This window comes from Rhinolophus sinicus, chromosome 17 (assembly GCF_057876585.1).
Source record: "Rhinolophus sinicus isolate RSI-liver-muscle chromosome 17, RSI-T2T, whole genome shotgun sequence".
Lineage (NCBI taxonomy): Eukaryota > Metazoa > Chordata > Mammalia > Chiroptera > Rhinolophidae > Rhinolophus > Rhinolophus sinicus.
The window spans coordinates 180446755-180467962 of record NC_142517.1 but is presented as its reverse complement, the minus strand read 5'-3'; the positions used below and the strand labels follow the sequence as shown (position 1 = coordinate 180467962).

Genomic DNA, 21208 nt, shown 5'->3' with positions numbered 1-21208 from the left:
GTACTGCAAATGCCCAATCAGGAAGCTGGTGATGGCATTTGATAGTTACTATCCAAATTTATTACATTATCCCAATTTTGGACACTACCTACCATGTACTCCAGTTTATACCTAACTCTATAATATGTCTAGAAAAGTAATCTTTGGTTCAGTAAATGATATTGATCCCATATTTATTTCTACTGTCCCCTTATCTTTCATGTTTCTCTAGCCTTCCCTCTTTTAGTTGTAACCATTTGTCTCTGTCACAAAAATAAACTTTCCAAAAATGACTTTCTAGGGAAAGTGTTTAAAAAAAAAAGATTAGTACTAAACTAAAAGAAAAATAGATAGTAAAAAGACTGGCTGGCCGGCTGGCGGCTCAGGTGGTTGGAGCGCCGTGCTCCTAATGCCGAGGTCACCGGTTTGAGTCCCACGTGGGCCAGTGAGCTTTGCCTTCTACAGTTAAGGTTGTGAACAACAGTTCTCCCTGGAGCTGGGCTGCCGTGAGCTGCCAGAGGTCGGCGTCAGTGGCCGGCACCTGGTGAGAACAGCTGTGAATGGCCAACAGATGACGCCTCAGCCCAGGGGGAGCGCAAGGCTCATAATACCAGCATGGGCCAGAGAGCTGTGTCCTACACAACTTGACTGAGAAACAACGGCTTGAACCGGAGTGGGGGCGGGGGAGAGGCGGAAGAAGGGGGGAAGAAAAAAAAGACTGGACGCATGAATGGATGGAAGTTATGAAAAAGCAAATCAGATGAGATCTCAATATACCTTACTATCGTTAAATTAGCCTAATGATACCTTCACTAATACAATTAAAGACTGGATATTTGAAATTATCAGGAGTCATGTTTCAGGAGCATCTGATTTAATGCTCCCTGGCATATGGCATCAGTTTGGCTCAAATAAACTCTTATAAAATTTTATTAAAAAAAGAGTCATGTTCCAGTAGATCCTTTTAACCAGCAACCAAGATTAAGGATCAAGCCCATCACAGCACCAGAAATACAGAGCCCTGCATAGTGCTTAGCACATAGCAGGCGCTCAATAAATACTTGTCATATTGTTTGGTTATTGGAAACTTCTTCCAAGTTGATCTAATAGGAAGACCATGGACTTTAGTATCAGACACACCTGGGTTTAAATCCTATGTTCTCTACTTATTAGCTGTGTGATCTGGAGAAGTTGAGCTCACTGAGTCCCAGTTTCCTCAAAAGGGGATAAAAATACCGCTATTTTATTGTTATGAGGATACAGTATGTGCAAAGTGACTCCCACAGGGCCTCAACTGCTGTCTGAATTCATTTTCTGAGGTTACTTTTTTTTCCTGACACTTGTTATGCGGTTACAGTACTTATAGCATGGATCCCATGTTGGGAGGTCGGTTTATGCTTCATATCCATATTTCTCTCCGCCACCCCACCCCCCCGCACCTCCTCCTTCTCTTTCTCTCCAAAGAGCCTAAGTTGGAGCCATTTCAAACTAACTTCTGAAGGAAAAACAAAAAATACTCCTTTCACAGTCTCTTTCAGGCATCCGTGCCTTGGGCCTTGCCCGGTGAAAATAAAATTAGCCACAGCAGTTGCCAGTTAGAGGATCTGTGGGGCTTTTGTTCTTGAAGCCTCAGAAGCTATTTAGAGAGCCCAGGGGGAGACTCTCTCCCTCTCAGCAGCTCTGGAATGTCTCATTAGACATTTTACATTGCAGGCCATGCCAAGCCCCTAACAAGCCACCTCGGTCTGTGGGGTCTGGCAGTTGGGTGTGTCACTCGGGACTTTCCTGGGAGTATACAGGGAAGCTGCATAGAGGAACCGGTGACCAATGCCTGTGTCACTGTGAGAAGCAAGTCAAGAGGAAGCAGGCCTGAATCGGTCGCTTTGTTCTGGGATATTTGATGCCTGACATCTAAAGCACACGGAGGACAATGCGTATTTTGTTTTGTCTTGCTTCCATCCTCTTCCAACCTATTATCAGAAGTCAGCCCACTATGAGGAACTGAAGTATAAAACCAGATAGTGCTCAGAAATCTAAATTTATTACTCCACAAATTTCATTTTTATAAAATGCCTTCCTTGAGAAACAGAGAGAGAAGAAAAAAAAACTTTTAAAAAAGTTTTCTCCCTCGGCAGGGTCATGGTGGAAAAGCTATAAGGTCTGTGAAATTCCTCTTCAGTGCCCTTTCCCACTCACCCTCAAAGCCTTTTCTGCTTTGAAAAGCCCCAGAGGAGAGGCGCCCCGTCGCCCTCTCAGTGTTCTTGCACCAGAGGGTTCTCACTGCAGTGGGTTCCTGTACCTGACCTTTGCCATCACTGCTGGGCCTTTATCAAACCAACCCTCCACTGGAATCATTGCACACTTACCTGGGACTTGCACAGTGGGGTAAAAACCTCCAAGTCAATTGAGCCAACAAAGACACAACACTTTATTCTACCAGAATGGATAGAGATCCAGAGGGCAGCTGACATGAGACGAGATGGGCAGCTTTGCCCGCTGGTACAACACACACACACACACACACACACACACACACACACACACCCTCGAGGTGCCCACATTTCACTAACCTCCAAATGCCCCCATCATACTCAGAGCACAGTCTCTCCCACCTTTAGTATACCCACAGCTTAAGGCTACATTTTAATTCTTTATGAATTCTTTACAGATTTCACTTGCTATTCATTCCCATCTCTTCACCCCTATAAAAATGCTTTTGTGCAGTTGGCAGGGAGATGTATCAGAATGAGGGCGGGGGGAGAGTGACATTGAAACCTGTATTTATTCACTTCACATATATGTATATATGCCAGGCCCTACGCTAGGCATTTGGGTAGGTTTACAGCTGTGAGCAAAATGGATGTCATCCCTACTCTCGAAGAGCTGGCCACATGGATTCAGGCAGTCAGGCAGTAACAGGTGTCAAAACATATATATGTAATTTCAAAATCGAGAAAAGTATCGTAATGTCACCCCACAGGATAGCGTAATGGGAGCAACAGAGAAGAACCCACCTAGAGGGGTAGTCAGGATGTCCTGTCTGACTGAGACTGGAAGGCTGGGGAGGAGCCGGCATGGGACAGTCAGAGATAGATAGTTCTGGGCAGGGGAAACACCCCCGAATGTACAAAAACACTAGGTCAGGAAAGAGGAACCGGGAACAGGTCTCTGTCAGTGCAGCAGCCTATGCAAGAGAGAATGAGTCCCGACAAGGTGGGGAGATAAGCAGCAGCCACCCCACGCAGAGTCTTAGAATATGATAATGCAACAAGAGCCAACATGTATTTGTACTTATTATGTGCCAGCATTGTTTTGAACACTCTACATTTATTAATTCATTTAATCCCCACAGCAACCCTATGAGGTAGGTATGATTATTCCTCTTTTACAGGGGAGAAAACTAAGGCACAGAGATATTAAATAATGTGCCCATATTCACACAACTAGAAAGTGGGGGGCGGGTACCTAAGTAGAGTGTGTGCTCTTTAACCAATTTGCCATCCTGGCAGGAACTTTATTCCAAGTCATTCACTAAAAGTGTAAAGAACGAGTTATGACCTGATCTACATTTTTTTAAAAGCCTCTTTGGCATCATTTTGGGAAATGGATCATAGAGGGCAAGAGTGGAAGTGGAGAGGCTGTTGCAACTTTGCAGGTGGAGATGGAGAAAAATAGACAGGCTGAGATTTGTTTTGGAGACAGAATGCTCATGAGTGAGATGCAGAAGAAGAGTTCCCCATGTGCCTGCGCTCCACTTCTCAGAGATGGTCATGGGCCCACCTCTAGGCAGTTTAATGCCAAAAATGATACTTGGACAAAAAATACTAAAATGGAATGTTACCCCTCCTCATGTTTGCAGGACTGTCAATGACATATCTGGCTGAAATGAATGTGTAAGATCACGTCTAGACAAGTAAACCATTCCCTGGGAATTCTTTACGCTTGTGCTTCTAAAAACCAAGGTCCACTTACCCGTGGCGTATGCAGCCTTGTGCCAGAGAGTACAAGTTCACAGGATAAACCTCCTCCTGGAGTGTCAATATTACTTTAAGATTGGGGTACGGGGGTGAGGAGAGGGCCGAGGGGAGAACATTATGTTTTTCAAATATGAGTATATTTGAAGATGATGCAAAGCTTGCATGGATTTTAAGATACAACAGTGGACTTTAAGGAAACCTTATTCTTGTCACAGTTGTTTCAAACTGTACCTGGAGACCATCCTTCACTGATACAAGTTGTACTTTCCTTGGCTATGCGTGGTACTTGGCTTAAAATTTTTTTGAGGGAGAGATCCAAGATGGCAACATAAACACTGTGCCTGCTTCCTTCCATGAACACATTAAAATTACAACTAAATTATAGAACAATCAACCTGGAGAACCACTTGAAGTCTGGCTGAAGTTTTATAACTAAGGATATAAAGAAGCCACATCAAAACTGGTAGGAGGGGTGGATACGCAAAACAGGCCCCAAACCTCCATGTGGGAGTTGAGAATCAGGAGGGATAACTCAGCCACAGAGGCGATCCCAAGAAGAGCAAGGGACACCAACCCCATACCAGGCTCCCCAGCCCAGAGTACTGGTACCAGGAAGAGAAGCCCCCACAACATCTGGCTATGAAAAACAGTGGGGATCCCAACTATCCAGGTGGGACAGAGGCTGCAGGAAACCCAGATGTCCTCTTAACAAGCTCACACACAGACTCTCTCACTGCCAGGCACTCACCTTGGGCTCCGGCGGAGGGATGGTGACTTGGGAGACATCAGAGGCAGACGGGAGGAGGGAAGGCAGACTGAGGTGTGTGGCTTCAGGGTGGGGCTGGAGAACCATCACCATTTTCCCTGTGTGGAATCCTGCTCCCTTGCAGCCAGCAGGTGGACGCCATCTTTCCTGTGTTGAGCCCGCCCCCACACAGCCAAATCTGAATCTGATTGGTTTGTGAGCTTCACTGCTCCACCCTGCTGACCCACCCTACCCAACTCCCCCAACACCAGAAGCACTTTTTGGGAGCAAATAGCTCTGCCCACACTGCACTCTTTCTTGGAAAACTATCAGTGCCCACGGGCCCCAAGCAGGTGCAACTGGCCTCAGTGTGCTCTGAGACTTTTGCTGAGTAGCTCCAGGCTCAGCACTGGCACCAAACCAGAGTCTGCATTAACCTGTGATCTCAGTTCTTCCCACTCTAGTGACTCCCCGAGGCCCTGCTTCACCCAATTCGAGGCTTTATCAGTGGCTGAAACTTAAAGGAATTGGCAGGTGTGGGTGGAAAAAGGGGAAGGGATTAAGAAGTACAAATTGGTTGTTAAAAGTGGTTATGAGGATGTAGGGTATAGCAATAAGGAATATAGTCAATAACATTTTAATAACTATGTATGGTGTCAGATAGGTACTAGATTTGTTGGGGTGATAAATGGAAGTGGGTTGGGGTGCAAGGTGAAAAAGGTGAAGGGACTAAGAAGTACAAATTGATAGTTACAAAATAGTCATGTGGATGTAAAGCAAAGCATGGGGAATATACTCAACGATATGGTAATAACTGTGTATAGTGCCAGGCAGGTACTAGACTAGTCAGGGGGATCACTTTGTAAATTATATCAATGTCTAACCACTATGCTGTATACCTGAAATTAATAAATGAACTAATATTGAATGTCAATTGTCATTGAAAAATTAAAAGAAGGGAGGAAGGTGAAGCAGAATAAGAGGTCCAAATTTCCAGGTATAAAACAAATAAGTCGTGGGGATGTAATATACAGCATAGGGAATATAGTCAATTACAATGTGATATCATAATATGGTGTCAGGTGATTACTGGACTTACGAAAGTGAGAAGAAAGGACTTTAGTTTTTAGCTGAAGTATAACATACATATACAAAGTGAATTAATCTTATGTGTACAGCTGTTCAAGATGCAGAACATTTCCTTATACATCAATTAGATCGCACCAAAGCTAAAAAAAATCATCTGTCCAGGGAAGCTGGCAGCCGCCCCAGACTTCCAACCAGTGGTTGCACACACACCCTCCTGGGGTGCCTGGGGTTTGGGCCTCATCTGTGTCACTCTGGACCACCTATTTTCCATGAAGCGATGACATACTGGAGCTGTTGTAGAAGAAAAACTTCTAATTTCAATACATTCTTAGCCTGAGAGGGCTGTACAACAGGGAAACATGTGTGGACTGCAAAGGATGCTGAGGGGAAAGTTCCATGTAGACATGACTGGCATCAGATGGGGGTGAAGTCACTATTTCTGTGTGTGCTAAAAACTCACTTACAGAACTTAGTCAAGTAGTGGCAAGCAGTCCATTGTTAAATGTGCACACTGTATTCAAAGGAAAGAAGGAATGTCATCAAAATGTGAAATTATGGGGTGTACTTGATGTAAAGCGAGGTTATGTAACTATGACCGCAACAAAAATTGAGATCATCATGAGAAAAGCTGAACCTATGCAATGGGCAAGTCTGGAATTGCCTGCAACACAAAACCAGGAAAAACAAAAAGAACATACAACAGAATGAGCTGAGAGGGAATAAAAAGTCGTTACCTGTTTCAGAATCCGTAATATGTGCTTATGTGGTGGTTTGCTGCTGTAATCTTTTGACTTGTTTTGCTGTTATTGTTAAATCTGGCATTTCAGGGCAACAACAGATTCTTAAAAGCAAAAGTCAGTTGATCTTTTAATGCGTCCCATTTTCCTTTTGAGTTACCTAAGATTGATCATTCATTTCTCCTCACTAATAGAACTGTAGTGGTGTCCTATACTTAAAGAAGCTACAAATTAGCGCATAAACAGTTACAGTATTTCTTAGTGTTACATTATGTTAAGCTGAGAACTATAAAGTAACATTTGTTCACATCTTTCTGTTATTCCATAATTAGTAAAGCAAGATGGAATACCAAAATTTTAATTAGTTTTTTCATGAGTTTGTGTTCCTATAAAACTTGAAAATCTTTAAGGAAGAGGTAGAGCTCTGCAGTTTTTTCCACTTGGGATGGTTACTTTCTGTAGGAGGTTTAATTCTGAGGCAGTGTAGTAAGTAGTTAAAGAGGAATATATGCATTGATTAACAAATTAGAGTTAATTTACAACTAATTGAAATAAAAAACTATATCGGTACCTATATTACTTGCCAAGCAGTATGATTTAAGAGTATAGGAAACATGGGGCAGCCAATTGGCTCAGTTGGTTCAGTTGGTTAGAGCGCAGTGCTCATAACACCAAGGTCACCAGTTTGATTCCCACATGGGCCAGTGAGCTGTGCCCTCCACAACTGGAGTGAAAGCAACGGCTTGACCTGGAGCTGATGGGTGCTGGAAAAACACACTGCTCCCCAATAAAAAAAATTTTTTTAAGTATAAGAAACATTATGAATAAAAGTATAGAGGCAACAATTCGGTTAAAATTTACCATTGTATAAGACTAAGCAATAATGTTAACTATCTCTTTCCTGATTATTTATAAGGTCTTGCTATGTATGGTTTTATGACTAAATTATATCTGAATTATAGCCTACACCCTCTTACAATCTTTAATTATATAAAGAGAAATTAAATATATATCTGGCTTCCCTGATAGAAAATTATATCTATAAAATTATAGATTAAAAAGCTTATGGAAATACACTAGAATATCAGAAAACAATCTAAGTTTTGCTTTATGACAACTATCTATTACATGTTAAATAAAGTAGTGTAATTGTTTTGGAGGGTTTTTTTAGGCTTTCATGAACAGTTTGACAATTCTAGGTGATACAATTTTGATTACATATTGTACTTTATTAAATAGGTTTCACAGAATTAGATTGTTTATGCTAATTGAACCCATTAAAGGATAAGTTATTTTTGAGGTAGTGTAGAGCTCACGAAGAAAATGAAAAATAAGAAATGTTATGAAGTCCAAAACTCTGGCAGAACTTAATAAGCTTGGGCATGAATTATGCTTAAATAGATTAAAATGATTATTTTCTTTTTTAAAAAATCATATGTCAATTATATCTCAATAAAGCTGGAAGGAAAAAAGAAATGCAAAAAAATAAAAAGGTACAGGATATTTCCAATATTCCAGAAGACCTCCTCATGACCCTTTCCAGTCAATATCCTCCCATCCAGAGATAAGCATTATTCCAGCTTCCACCACCATGGATTAATTTTGCCTGTTCTTGAACTTCATGTAGGCTGAAGCATAAAGTATGTAGTATTTTATATCTGGCTTCTTTTGCTCAACATAGTATCTCTGAAATGCATCCATATTGCTGCATAGCAGTGAGTCTTTCATTTTTTATTCTCATATAGGATTGCACTGTATGAGTCTACCACATCTTCTCTCTTTCAAACAAAAGAAATTTAGAAGTATTAGGGAACCCCAGTATTGAGAATAAGAAAACAGATGCAGAGCCACAAAACCTACTGTTCTCACATTATAGAATCCCCAAAATAAATAAGAGGCAGATTTTAAATAACTACATAGTTATCGCAGTATATAATTATTTTTTAAATTCGTACCCACATTCTGAAAAAGGACTTGGACCATATACATTTTTAAAGATGATCTAGTGATGTCCTGAACTTAAAATCAGAAACAGATTTGAGTTCTCTGGTCACTTTGGTGTGACAGGGGCCAGGACATTTAAAGGAAGTGGAAAATACACTGTAATTAGAAAACAAATTACAACTACGTAGTAAATTTAACTTGACTTGTTCTTGGAAACCACTCTGAACAACGTAAGTTCTTTGTGATATTCTGCTTTAACTGTGATATAAAAATAATAATATAATGATTTTCTCTTAAAGTTTATATCCTGTTAATAAAAATTAAAACTGAAAATTATATTGAAATTACTTTTGTCTTTTTTATATTTAAGCTTAGTAGAACATTTGAAAACTTTGTAGGCCTTTGTTATTTAGATTAACTGTCAACTTTGATGTGACATTGTGCTGTGTAAAAACCAAAATGTTTAACCAGCCCGCGACCATGGGAAAATTGTCTCCTATTGCAAAATTGGAGACAAAAGAACTTCCATAAAATCATTTTAGTTTTGGCCAGCTGGTTATTGTCAACTATTCAAGAAAACGTCAGAGAGGCCCTCCCTTAAAACTTCCTTCCCAGCAGGAATTCTTTTGACAATGACTTCTGTGTAGGATCTTCCTGTTACCATTCTTTATTTTTTTTTAAGCATCATTGAGGTAAAGAATTGTCCTGTGTTTATATTCTTTGAAGACATCTTACCTCGCTTAGTTTTCATATTACACCTGTAAATTTCAAGGATTAACATTTTTAATGTTGTTTCTTTTAATGGTATAATTAACATGCGTACAACGTACAGATCAGAAACCAAAATTTGATTTGAAGGTGAAGTCATTTGCAGATGTATTTTAGGCTCAGGAAATCTTCTTGCCTCTCACTGTATGATATTATTTTATCTTGTTTTTGTTATTGTAGTTTTCATACTTATCGTTTGATTTTAATTCAGTGAAGTATAAAATTGTCTTGACCTTTGCAAAAAAAAAAAAAATTAACCTTCAAAGAAGAAGAGGGTGTTATTGATTGAGCCATAACCTGTGTTCATTAATTGATATGTTTTTCTTTAAACTTCCGATAAGGGTTACTCAAGGATTTAAACAATCTTAAGAGACACTTAGTATTTACAACTCTTCTTAATTGAATCCTTTTCCTCACAGGGGACCATTTGCCTAAATCTTTGGAAGGGTTCTTTATCTATGAAGAAGAAGGCTCTGGAGTTCCAGGTTCCAGTAGGAAAGGAAATGATGCCATCGTAGTAGAACAATGGACCGTTATCGAGGTAATCTGCAGTTTTCTGACAATTTAGCTTTACTTTTATATTTAGTTTAACATGGTAAAGATCTTCATTGTCGAACACGTGCAGTAGCCTTCAGACACCTTTGTGCAGTGTTCAGAATTTCATCACAAATGCGTGAACAAACGTCTTTCAGATCTGTGAACATGGCTTTACCCAATGCTCAACTTTTTTATAAGACAGCAAAATGATTACCTATACACAAATAGCAGTAGATTCCCAAAGAATTGGCTTTCTAATTCTAAACAAAGTCCCCCAGCACTGAAATTCTCTTTAAACTTGCCAGATGGTGGAAAGTGAAAAAAATTCAATTACTAGTATTTTATCTCCAAGTAACCCATGTGAACTATCAAAGGCAAAAATATCCAAAAGGTATTTTCTCTCTCAGCAGGCCAAATATGTACACACAGCAATGTCCTTCCTAATCAGAGATGACACTGCTGCTGTGTGCCCTCTGAATTCAGATATCACCAAATGGAGCCCTTGAGGTGAATTCAGGTATATTGTGTTGTGTGTAGGAGGCAACAGCCTCTTCCATAGATACTGCCGCCTTTCAGGTCTTGCAAAGGTTAGAGAAACATAGCCCATTTTCAAAGCAACTAGAAATCCCATTGAGGGGAATAAAAAGGATTTGGGGGAAAAGGTAAACCTCCAAGGAAAAATCAATGCCAGCTGAGGAAGAAGCAGTGGACTTCCCACACCTAAGCTCCTCTCACCTTTCACTCGCCAGTTCTCACTCTCCACTCTGGTCCTCACCTCCCAGTCCTAAACCAGTGTTTCTGAAAGCGTGGTCTGTAAACTAGTTGGATCCAAATCACCTAGGGAGCTTATTGAAAATACAGATTCCTGTCCTGCCCCACACATTAGTGTCTGATGCCAGCACAAGAAGAAAGGCCCCCACTTTGGAGAACCAGATGGAAACCTCTCTCCACTCTGATCCGCAGTGTTTCTAAACTGGTTCCAGGGTTGGAAGGCAGCAGGTAGCAGAAAAGGTAGCCCAGGAAGACTGCAAACTGGTGAAATGGTACTTAATGGAGCGTGAACTCCCCTTACTGGAACGCCCATCGCCCTTTACTGTAATCACTTGTGGAGCTGGTTGTCTCTGCCATGACTCTGCGCGGTTATGCTTACCCACCACACAGGGCTGTGAGATCAAGACGGATTACGGCCCTCTGCTGCACACTCTGGCTGAGTTTGGGTGGCTCCTGACCAGCGTGTTGCCTACACCGATACTGAGACATGACAGGTAACGCCAAAGTATCCTTACATACTCTCTTGTAATTCTAAAATACGGTTCGTTTGTTAGATAATTCAATTTAACAAATGCCTATGTAATGCCTACAGAAAGCATTTCCCTGGAATTCTAATCTGATTTCATGGACCTTGGAGATCAGCACATGTAATCCCCTCCAGTTATATGTGTACACGCTGTTAGTCTCCTTCCGGAGGGCAGAGCCAGCGCAGGGCCATGGGAGAACGACTCCCGGCTCAGGGCTGCTTAGCACTCCGAACGCTGCCTCTTCCTGGAAGACGGCATTCCTAAACCCTCTTTTCTAACTCAAGGTGCCGGTGCTTTCCTAGAGTGAAGACTGAGTGCCAATAAATCTGCAAACAGGGACGCACCGCCCCCTCTGTAGGGCCCACGGTCCTGCTTCTTTGCACTGCGTGTGCAGAGCTGCGGCGCCCAGCGCACAGCCCGGATTAGGCCTGCGGCGGCGTCGGGGAGGCGGGGAGCCAGGAGGGCCGCGCTTCGGCCTCCATTCCCCCGCCCCCTGCGGCCCGCTAGGTTACCTTTCACCGGAGCACCGACTTGCTACGTACCTGTCTGCCACTAAAGTAAATGCCTACATTAGTGCCAAAATGCCAACACTTCACAAATACCAACAATTCCTTTTCTCCTTTTACTAACTTTCCCTATTTCCCTTCCTGGGGAGGAAAAATTGAGTTTTTTTTGTTTGTTTGTTTTGTTTTTGAGAGTGAGAGAGACAAATTCAGTCTTCTGTATAAAGTGTTTTGCTATCCCTTGGACTCAGATCTGTTCCTTCTGCCCTCTTTGGCATCCAGCCAATGATTGGCTGTCCTGCCCGGGGCCAGAGACTACCTACAGAGGACAGCACCTGAGCGTTCTCCTCCAGCAGAATCAGTCATGGTTTAACATTCTGAGTAAGTGTCAGGTGTGGCTGAGGAAGACAACTCCTCCTTCCTTGGTCTGTCTCATCCACCCTTCTCACCTTCTCTGGTTTTCCTAGTTTAGTAATTTACCAGTATCCCAATGTCCCCACAAACTTTAAAAACATTTGATTGACTTGGCTCTATAATAAAGCCACACCTTCTTCAGGTGGGGAGAGAAACAAAGATGGATACAGAGAGCTTTAAAAGGAGGGATTAGAAGTAAGCAAAGCAACTAATCTGCTTTTCTTCTCAGAGATCTGTTGGTAACTTCTCTGATTGTGATTGACAACTGCCTGAAGCATTATTTCCCATCTTTTTAAGATCTGTGACATACCTGTCATCACAATACAGCAGTAATTTTCAAGATTTGGTCTTCCAGCCAAGCAACATGAATCACCTGGGGAGCCTATGAACAGACACATGCTGGAGGCCCACACCAGTGGGACAGTCAGAAGATTTGAGGGTGGGACCCATAAACCTGCATGCATTTCACACGCTCCTGAAGATGATTACCACTTGAGGAACTTTGCAGGAAGTAGTGAAATACTGTTTCCCCAAAAATAAGACCTAGCCGGACAATTAGCTTTAATGCATCTTTTGGAGCAAAAATTAATATAAGACCCAGTCTTACAGTTAAATAATACTTTTTACTATAAGACCGGGTCTATAATATAATATAATATAATATAATATAATATAATATAATACCCGGTCTTAACTGAGTCTTATATAAGACCCAGTCTTAATGGGGTCTTATATAATATAATATAACATAATATAATATAATACAATACAATACAATATAATACCAGTTCTTATATTAATTTTTGGTCCAAAAGACGCATTAAAGCTGATTGTCCAGCTATTATTTTTGGGGAAACACAGTAAAAGGAACTCCTGTCCCCTGCCTTTCTACTACCCCTCACTGTAAATCTGCCAAACCATGGTCTGTCCCACTCCCCATCCTCCCTCAGAATAATTTGTATATCTGGACTTCTCATCTCTTTTTAGTCATTCTCCTAGGTGCATTATTTAGGGTTTCACTTGGCCTATTACGGTTAATCCTTCCTAACAGTACTCTGAATTCTGAGCCTTTCATGTTCCTTTTTCTCTCATGAAAAATACATTAACAATCCTCCCTCCCATTCACTCAGGGCTTCTGCTCTCATGAGTCTAAATATTTCCTAGTGAAATGAATGACTGACTGGGCACTAAATTAGACAGCGAGTCCTGAGAGCTGGATGCTGAGCCACAGAACACGGGCTGGATCTCCTTCAGCATCTCCTGCTTCTGGTTGGCTTGGGAATGAGGACAGGACAGACAGTAAAGGTGGGAAAGAAGGGCTTGAGTATCCTGTGAAGGGGGGCGGTGGAGGAACCTCGCACCACACTTGACCAGTGTGTCCGGGATGCTGCACTGCATAAGGTCACAAGCTGGACCCAGTGATAGGGGGGCCCACTGGACTGAGAAGTGGCTGCATATTCTATTTGGAGCAGAGGTAGCCCCACTGCCTCACCACCATTCCAGCCGTTCTGTACCCCTCATATCCACCATGGCATTGGGGAGTCAGCATGGACGTTTCAGGCTTTTCATGGGGGGGGGGGGGCCTCATCTTCACATGGAACTAAAATAGCAAAGGGGCTAAATTGCTGGGCTGCTCATTAAACTACTGCTTGTAACAGTGAAAAACTGGACGCAATATAAATGTCTATCAATAGAAACTGGTTAAATACATTATGAACTATCAGTACAATAGAATAATATGAAGCTGATAAAAAGAATGAGTATATAGATCTTTATTGTCATAGAATTCTCTGTTGGCAATTGTTGAGTTAAAAAACAGTTTTGGGAAACCATTATAGTGTCATCCCAATTTTTAAAGTTTATACATTTTGAATATATCTAGCAAAACTCTGAAAGGCTCCATAGCAAATCTAGTGAGTGGTTAGCTCTTGGGATTATGGGTAGGGGAAGGGAAAAGTGGGGTTTCTACTTTGTCTTTATATGTTTTCTATGATTTGAATTTTTCCAAGGAATATATGTTTATTCTGTGATTTTAAAAAAAAAAAAAATCGCTTTAAAAAGTAAAAAAATCAATCAAGTAATAAAAAGATGTGGAAGCTGTCTGCTCTGCAGGACCCTGTAGCTGGTAAAGCTTACACTTAGTACATAACCAAGGGCTTGCATTCAGGTAGGGACAGGTCAAGTTTATGTATTATGTAATGTAATATAGTAACTAATCAAGGGCTAAATGAAGTACTTCAGTCTATAGATTCTATAGGAGTATTAAAAAGAAGAGAGAGGGGCCAGCCCGGTGGCTCAGGTGGTTGGAGCACCATGTTCCTAATGCCGAGGTTGCCGGTTGGATTCCCACATGGGCCAGTGAGCTGTACCCTCTGTGTCCTACACAACTAGACTGAAAAACAATGGGTTAAATGGAACGGGGCAGGGTGGGGGGAAGGGGGGAGCGGTGAGGCAGAAGAAGGGGAAAGAAAGAAAAAAAAAACAAGAAGAGGGTATAGATGGTCAAAGTTAGATGGAATCGTCAAATAGTGATGAGATTCCAAGGCAGCATCACCATTTAGCAGAACCCCACTTAGAATCTGCTTTTGATCCTAGATAGACGGTAGTAGAAAAATGTATTTTAATAGTAGTAATTGCCCTTATGCAACAAGGTACACTAGAACATACAATGTCTAGTGGTTTTTCATATGCCATGAACATTATGCAACATTGATGTTTGCTTTGTTCCCTCACATTTTGTAAGTTAGGTACATCTAAGAGCCTGAAGGTAGACAATCTAGGATGAAGGTAAAGGTTGATTGTTGATATCTGTTACCATATATTACTGGTAAAATCTGTTTATCCTCTGGCTTTTTATTTTTGTCCAAATATGCTGTCCCTGTGACAGTCACATGCTGGTCTTAGCTGTTTCAGTGCACACTAAGATAGTACTCACTGTCAGCCTTGTCATAGAAAGAAAAATATTACATACAGTTCAGCTTGGACCAGGTGGTGGATAGAGCCTGAAAGTTCTCAGCCTCTGAAACTGGAAGACTATTCCAAGCTTTGAGCTACATAAATCTCATTTTAATTACATTTTCACCATTAACTAGCTATAGGACTTTGGGAAGTCACCTAACCTCTTTAGGTCTCAGTTTCCTCATCTGGAAAACAATAGCATCAACTTTACTAGATTGTCATGATAATTAAGTGAAATACTGCAAAGTATCTACGCAAGGCCTATGCATAGTGGGCTAATAGAATAGAGCTATTATATGGGACCTAATCCTTTAGCTAAACCAAAATCCCTAAGAAGTTGAAACCAATTGTGCAAGAATGATAACTTGGCCTGCCCTAAATTGTGATATTTCAGAAAATGTAAATATTTCAGTTCACTCTATACAAAATCAGCACTGAGGATTACAAGTCAGTAAACGAAACAGAAATAAGTAAATAATGGCACTATAAAGATACATGCTTACAAGTATGCTCACACCCAGAAAAATGAGTACCGGTCATGATCTTTCTGTTGGGGCCCACATGTCTGAAAATAAAACTTAGAACTACCGCCCGTGAAAACTTTCTTCCTTAAATATCTTTGCCTCATATACAACAGTGTTTTAAACAATTGCAACTTTTTCCTACTCTTCTATCACCTAAACCATAACTTGAGTGTTATACATGAGGTATTTTCCCTGGTTTCTTTCATTACTCAAATATATCCGATTATGGGATCGCATAAAGGTACTTTCGCAGTGTGTCCCTATGTTAAGGTTGTTGTTTCATTATCCTAGGCAATATTACACTGTCAATAATTAAAAGTGTGTTACCATGGAAACATTATAATGTGGTACTCTGATATCATCGTTATTTCAGGGTTACTGTTGTCAGCACTGAAATCTTGCCAGAATCCCTTCTTAATTGTCATCCCTATATATTTATACAAATGGGCCCAATCCTTTCCTTTTCAAAAAAAATCAAGGTGAAAATTGATATTAACCTCTTCAGGGCAAATCTGGTAGAGGATCAAAATAGATGACCCAGCAGCTAATACAGCTGACCTTAAAATAATCACCAGAATAAAATGGAAGTTGGAGCCAAACTTCTGTTTGGCTACATTAGCAGGGTTACTCCTCTCTCCCCAATAATAATCTGGGGCAGGGGCAGGAATGGGCATTTTAATATGAATGAAAGGTGATTCCAATATACTTTCATAAACACTGAATTATTACATTAAGAAAGAGAGAGAGAAAAAAAGCATTTTAGAATCAAGTTATACTGTACTGAGAATATAAAAGCCTGGTCCTTAAGGACAGGTATGAATAACAAAAAGAGAAAATTATCTTCTCATTGTGATGTGAAGGGATGGGGTGGGGGGGTTGCTGCTCCCCTGTTCCATTTTCTGTCACTCCTGCAGAAAAGGCCCTCAGTCTTGTGGTCCCCACAGCCCAGAAGCACCAGAAGCCTACATAGTTATTTGAGACACTTACGTGCACCAATAATTCCCTCTAAACCCTCAAGTGGCAGCCAAAGCAGGAGTTGCATATTTATATACAGTCGAAGGAGAGGTTGCAGTTTCATGTTTGGTCCTTTTCAAGCAGTTCTCTTTCCTTTCTGATTTAAGTACTGTGGAAACAGTATTGTGTAATTTAAACTCAGTAATCTTGCAGTGAGCAACATTTTGATAAGGCTACACTTTTAAAAACTAATCAGTTTGTCATTATACATACTTCCAGTTATCACTGTTCCTCACCTGAACTTAAATTTTTAATATTTTGTTAAAAATATTAAAAATATTTAATATTTTTGTAATACTAAAAATTACAAAAAGGGGAGGAGGTAAATTGTGGTAGTATCCTTTTTTGTCTCTCACACACACATACTAATACCTGAGAAACAAAGCAGAGACAAAAGGCAAAGGAACTTGATGACCAAGCACATAGTTACAAAGATGCAAGCTAAAATTTAATTTTATAATTTTGCTTTTAAAAGCTTAATTTTTACTTCATATTTTAAAAGCAGGGTTCTACTCATTTATTTCCAAGTTGCCATCATTAAACCATGGCAATAAATTAATGTGTAAGATGATGCAAAACTAATCAGACAATACACATTAACCTAAAATTCCATTTCTTTTAGTCTAATAGATTTTGAAACCATAACTGAAAGCTTTTAATAAGAGTATTTTTGTTTCACCAGTGACTAAGCAGTGGCAGATAAGCCACTCATTTGAAACCAGCTCAGTTGTATTCAACCTGATCCACATTCTTGCATTTTATTTTAAACAGAATGTTCTTTCAGTTCAACTCAAATATTTACTGAGTGCCTGGTATGTACAAGGCAGTATTTTACACACTCTAGGGGAAGACTGTTGCTTCCAGGCACTCATAATGTGCTTGGAGAGACAACACAGTCACAAATAGGCAGAACAGATCATGACGAGTCCTGCAGTGGAGGTCTAGAGCAGGTATTCTCAATTAGGGGTGATATTGCCCCAGAGGGTGAAAATTAGTTATGCGAGGGTGAAAAATCTTAGATATTATTATGTTTTGTGGCCTTCCAAAAGGCCACAGTACATAAACAGATAAATAGCATATCTTTGATATTAAAATTTAATGGGAGAGGCGAGAGGAGTTGGGCGTAGAATATCTAAAAAGGTGCCTTGGAGATATGGAAGCAACCTAAGTGTCCATCGATAGACAAATGGATAAAGAAGAGGTGGTACATATGTACAGTGGACTATTACTCTGCCATAAAAAAAATGAAATCTTCCCATTTGTGACAACATGGATGGACATAGAGGGTATTATGCTAAGTTAAATAAGTCAGCTAGAGAAAGACAAATACCATATGATCTCATGTGGAATCTAAAAAAAACAAAATAAATGAACAAACAAAACAGAAACTAACTTATAGATACAGAGAACATTTTGATGGTTGCCAGATGGGAAGGGGCTTGAAGGGTGTGGGTGAAAAAGGGGAAGGGATTAACAAGTACAAATTGGTAGTTACAAAATTGTCATGGGGAGGTAAAGTAAAGCACAGGGAATATAGTCAATCATATTGTAATAACTATGTATGGTGTCGGATGGGTACTAGACTTTTGGGAGGATCACTTCTTAAGTTATATAAATGTCTAATCACTATCATGTACACCGCAAACTAATATAATAGTGTATGTCAACTGTAATTGAAACAAAAAAAAATATTTTAAAAAAATCAAAAGGCTCTGTGAGGAAGCAATAATGAAAAAAGGGTTGAATCTAAGGCAGGTCAATATGATAGGGGACATCATACAGTACAGTTAAAACCATTTTTGTTAAAACGCATATGTAGAAAGTGCATAAAATACATATGCGCATAATTACAAACACTGTGTAATTACCACTGGACAAGAAATAGAATATTGCTGCTACCTCAGAAGCACCCCATTGGCTATTTGGATTTAAATCTTTTGCCCACATTTAAAACTGTGTTTTTAAGGGTGTTGTTTTTTTTTTACATATACTGAATATGAGTCCTTCATTTGTTACATATACTGAAATTATCTTCCCTAATTCTGTGTCTTATCTTTTTACTCTCTTTATGTCTTTTAATTTACAGAAGTTTTTTATTTTAAAATAAGCAAATGTATCCATTTTTACCCTTTTTGGTATGTTGTTTAAGAAATCTTTTCTTTACAAAAGCAATTGGGAGAGGTGAGGAGTGAATTATTTTTAAACGTGAGTATAACATGAGACATTTTAACATATCAAATTAATACAAAATTCTCTAAGCTATAGTTATTATAGGCTGGGGTGCCTAAAGAATACGTTTTATGAAGCTTAAAAGATTCATAATAGATGTCAATGAACTTCACTGTTGTAAAAAGACCTAGGAAGCCTTTTCTCTCTCCTGCAAGCCTTTGCTCACTTGCTATGATTTTTTTACGTGTGTTCTCTGGCATCGATACATTAGCACAGAAACCAAATGGCCACTTATTCATACATAGTCTTTGATTCTTCAAATATTTACTGAGTACCATTTTCAAAGGAGGCTTTCTACTCATTCATGTGGACAATGCTGAGATGAGGAGACAAGTTACTCAGGTTGTGTAGACCTGGCAGGAGGGAAATGTGTGCACCAGCGACCAACCAGATGACCTGGTAAAGGGATTAAACTCCATGCCAGGGATCCATGGGAGCCCCGAAAAGCGGGGGTTGCTCTTCAACTGAGGGATCACTGAAGACTTTCTGAAGGCGGTCACCCTTGAAATGAATGTCCAAAGATGGGCAAGCTGGGAAGAGGCAGAGGTGGTGGCCGGGGAATTCCAGGTGGGAGACTGTCACAAGCAGGAATTTAGCCACGGGCGACTGGATTGTGGAATTCCCACTGACCAAGCAAATACGACCCTGGTTTTTATATTTTAAAGACTGTAGGAAGAGTCTCCCCCACCTACCCATAAACTCTAAGAACTCTAGCTCTGTTTCATAGACGCTTGAAATCATAAGTAATACTGGACCAAGCAGAAGTTCATGTTGTCCTTGTAACTTGCTACAAAAAAAAAAATTTTAATTTAAATATCACTATAGATATTTTCAAACTATGATAGAATTGCTTTTTAGTTTTACTTTTGTTTCTTGTTTGTTTTTTGTTTTTTTTGAGTAGTACTATTCACTCTAATGCAAAACTGAATTCATGAGGGAAATTTTTTTATTGAGGTACTTTTCTTTTTTATTAAATGTATTGGGGTGATGTTAGTTAATAAACTTATATAGGTTTTAAGTGTACATTTCTACAATACATCATCTATATGTTGCATTGTGTGTTCACCACACAAAGTCAGTTCTCCTTCCATCACCATAGATTTGACCCCTCTACCCTCTTTTACCACCCCCCACCGCTATTTACCCTCTGCTAACCACTTTTAAGGCAAAGCTTTCAATGATTCATCTTTTATATGGAATTTGAATACCACAGGTCATGAACTTGCTCCCATCTCTCTCCTTTCTTTGGCCATACCAACACCAGGACCTGTATGATCTGTTCAAATAGTCTAATTGGCCCAGGAAAAATGAACACTTGCTTTTATTTTCTTCATTATTCTCCACTACCATCCCGGAACAGTATAAACTGAAATCCTAATTTATGAGATGCCACAGAAGAGGCTGCACCTTTTTCCCCCCTGGTAGCTATTTACTTATTTATTTTTCAATTACAGTTGACATTCAATATTATTTTACATTAGTTTCAGGTGTAGAGGAAAAATCAGCACTTTTGCAAAATAGTCTACACTTATCCATTTATTATAAGTTTCCCAGTCAGAATAGAATTAAACTAGGCCACTGCTCTCTCCCTAGTCAGGACGTTACTGAGTTCATCCTATGCTTGCTGTAGGGATAGTGTGGTGTTGTGGGAATCAGAGGTGACCCAACACAAACCTCTAGGTCTCAGTTTCCTTATCTAAAATGAGGAAAGGAGTATCTTCTCTGCCCACCCTAAAGGACTATCATAAGAAACAAACATGCTCATTTACATGGGAAGTACTCAGTACACCAAAAGCACTACACAAATTGAAGTTACTTTTTCCAGTTTAGCCCATAGGATCTTCTGTTACTGGGAAGCCAGACTTTTTCTTGATAGTCCCTTGATGCCATGGCAAGCCCCTGTCCCTTAAAGGGCACCCAAATGCAGTCTTCTTTTTGTTTTCTCATGAAATACATGGATTAGAGAGGGAGGAGGAAACATTTATTGAGCATCTACTGTGCTCAGGGTCTGTGCTAAGAACTTTACGTTCACCATCTCACTGATATCCTTAGAACCATCTCTGTTTTACAGAAAAAAAAACAGGAGGCTCAGAAAGATTGGGTGACACGCTCCACATCACATAGCTACCCTGTTTCCCCGAATAAAAGACCTAGCCAGACCATCAGCTCTAATGCGTCTTTTGGACCAAAAATTAATATAAGACCAGGTATTATATTGTGTTAAGTTATGTTATGTTATGTTATGTTATGTTATGTTATGTTATGTTATGTTATGTTATGTTATGTTATGTTATGTTATGTTATATAAGAACCGGTCTTATTTTACTATAAGACCGGGTCTTATATTAATTTTTGGTCCAAAAGACGCATTAGAGCTGATTGTCTGGCTGGGTCTTATTTTCGGGGAAACACAGTAGTAAGCAGCAGAGCTGGGATGCAAAGCCAAGGTCAGGCTGACTCTAGAGCCATACGTGCTGTTTCACCCACACTCG

At 40.0% G+C, this 21208-nt stretch overlaps 1 protein-coding gene across 1 annotated transcript in view; it reads left to right on the top strand.

The window, feature by feature from the left end:
- RFTN2 (raftlin family member 2) overlaps positions 1-21208 on the top strand; it is a 55181-nt gene that overhangs the window by 24357 nt on the left and 9616 nt on the right. The window contains exons 7-8 of the mRNA XM_019750748.3: positions 9659-9780; positions 10938-11041. Coding sequence (XP_019606307.2) covers positions 9659-9780; positions 10938-11041 — 226 coding nt within the window. The remainder of the gene's footprint in view (positions 1-9658; positions 9781-10937; positions 11042-21208) is intronic.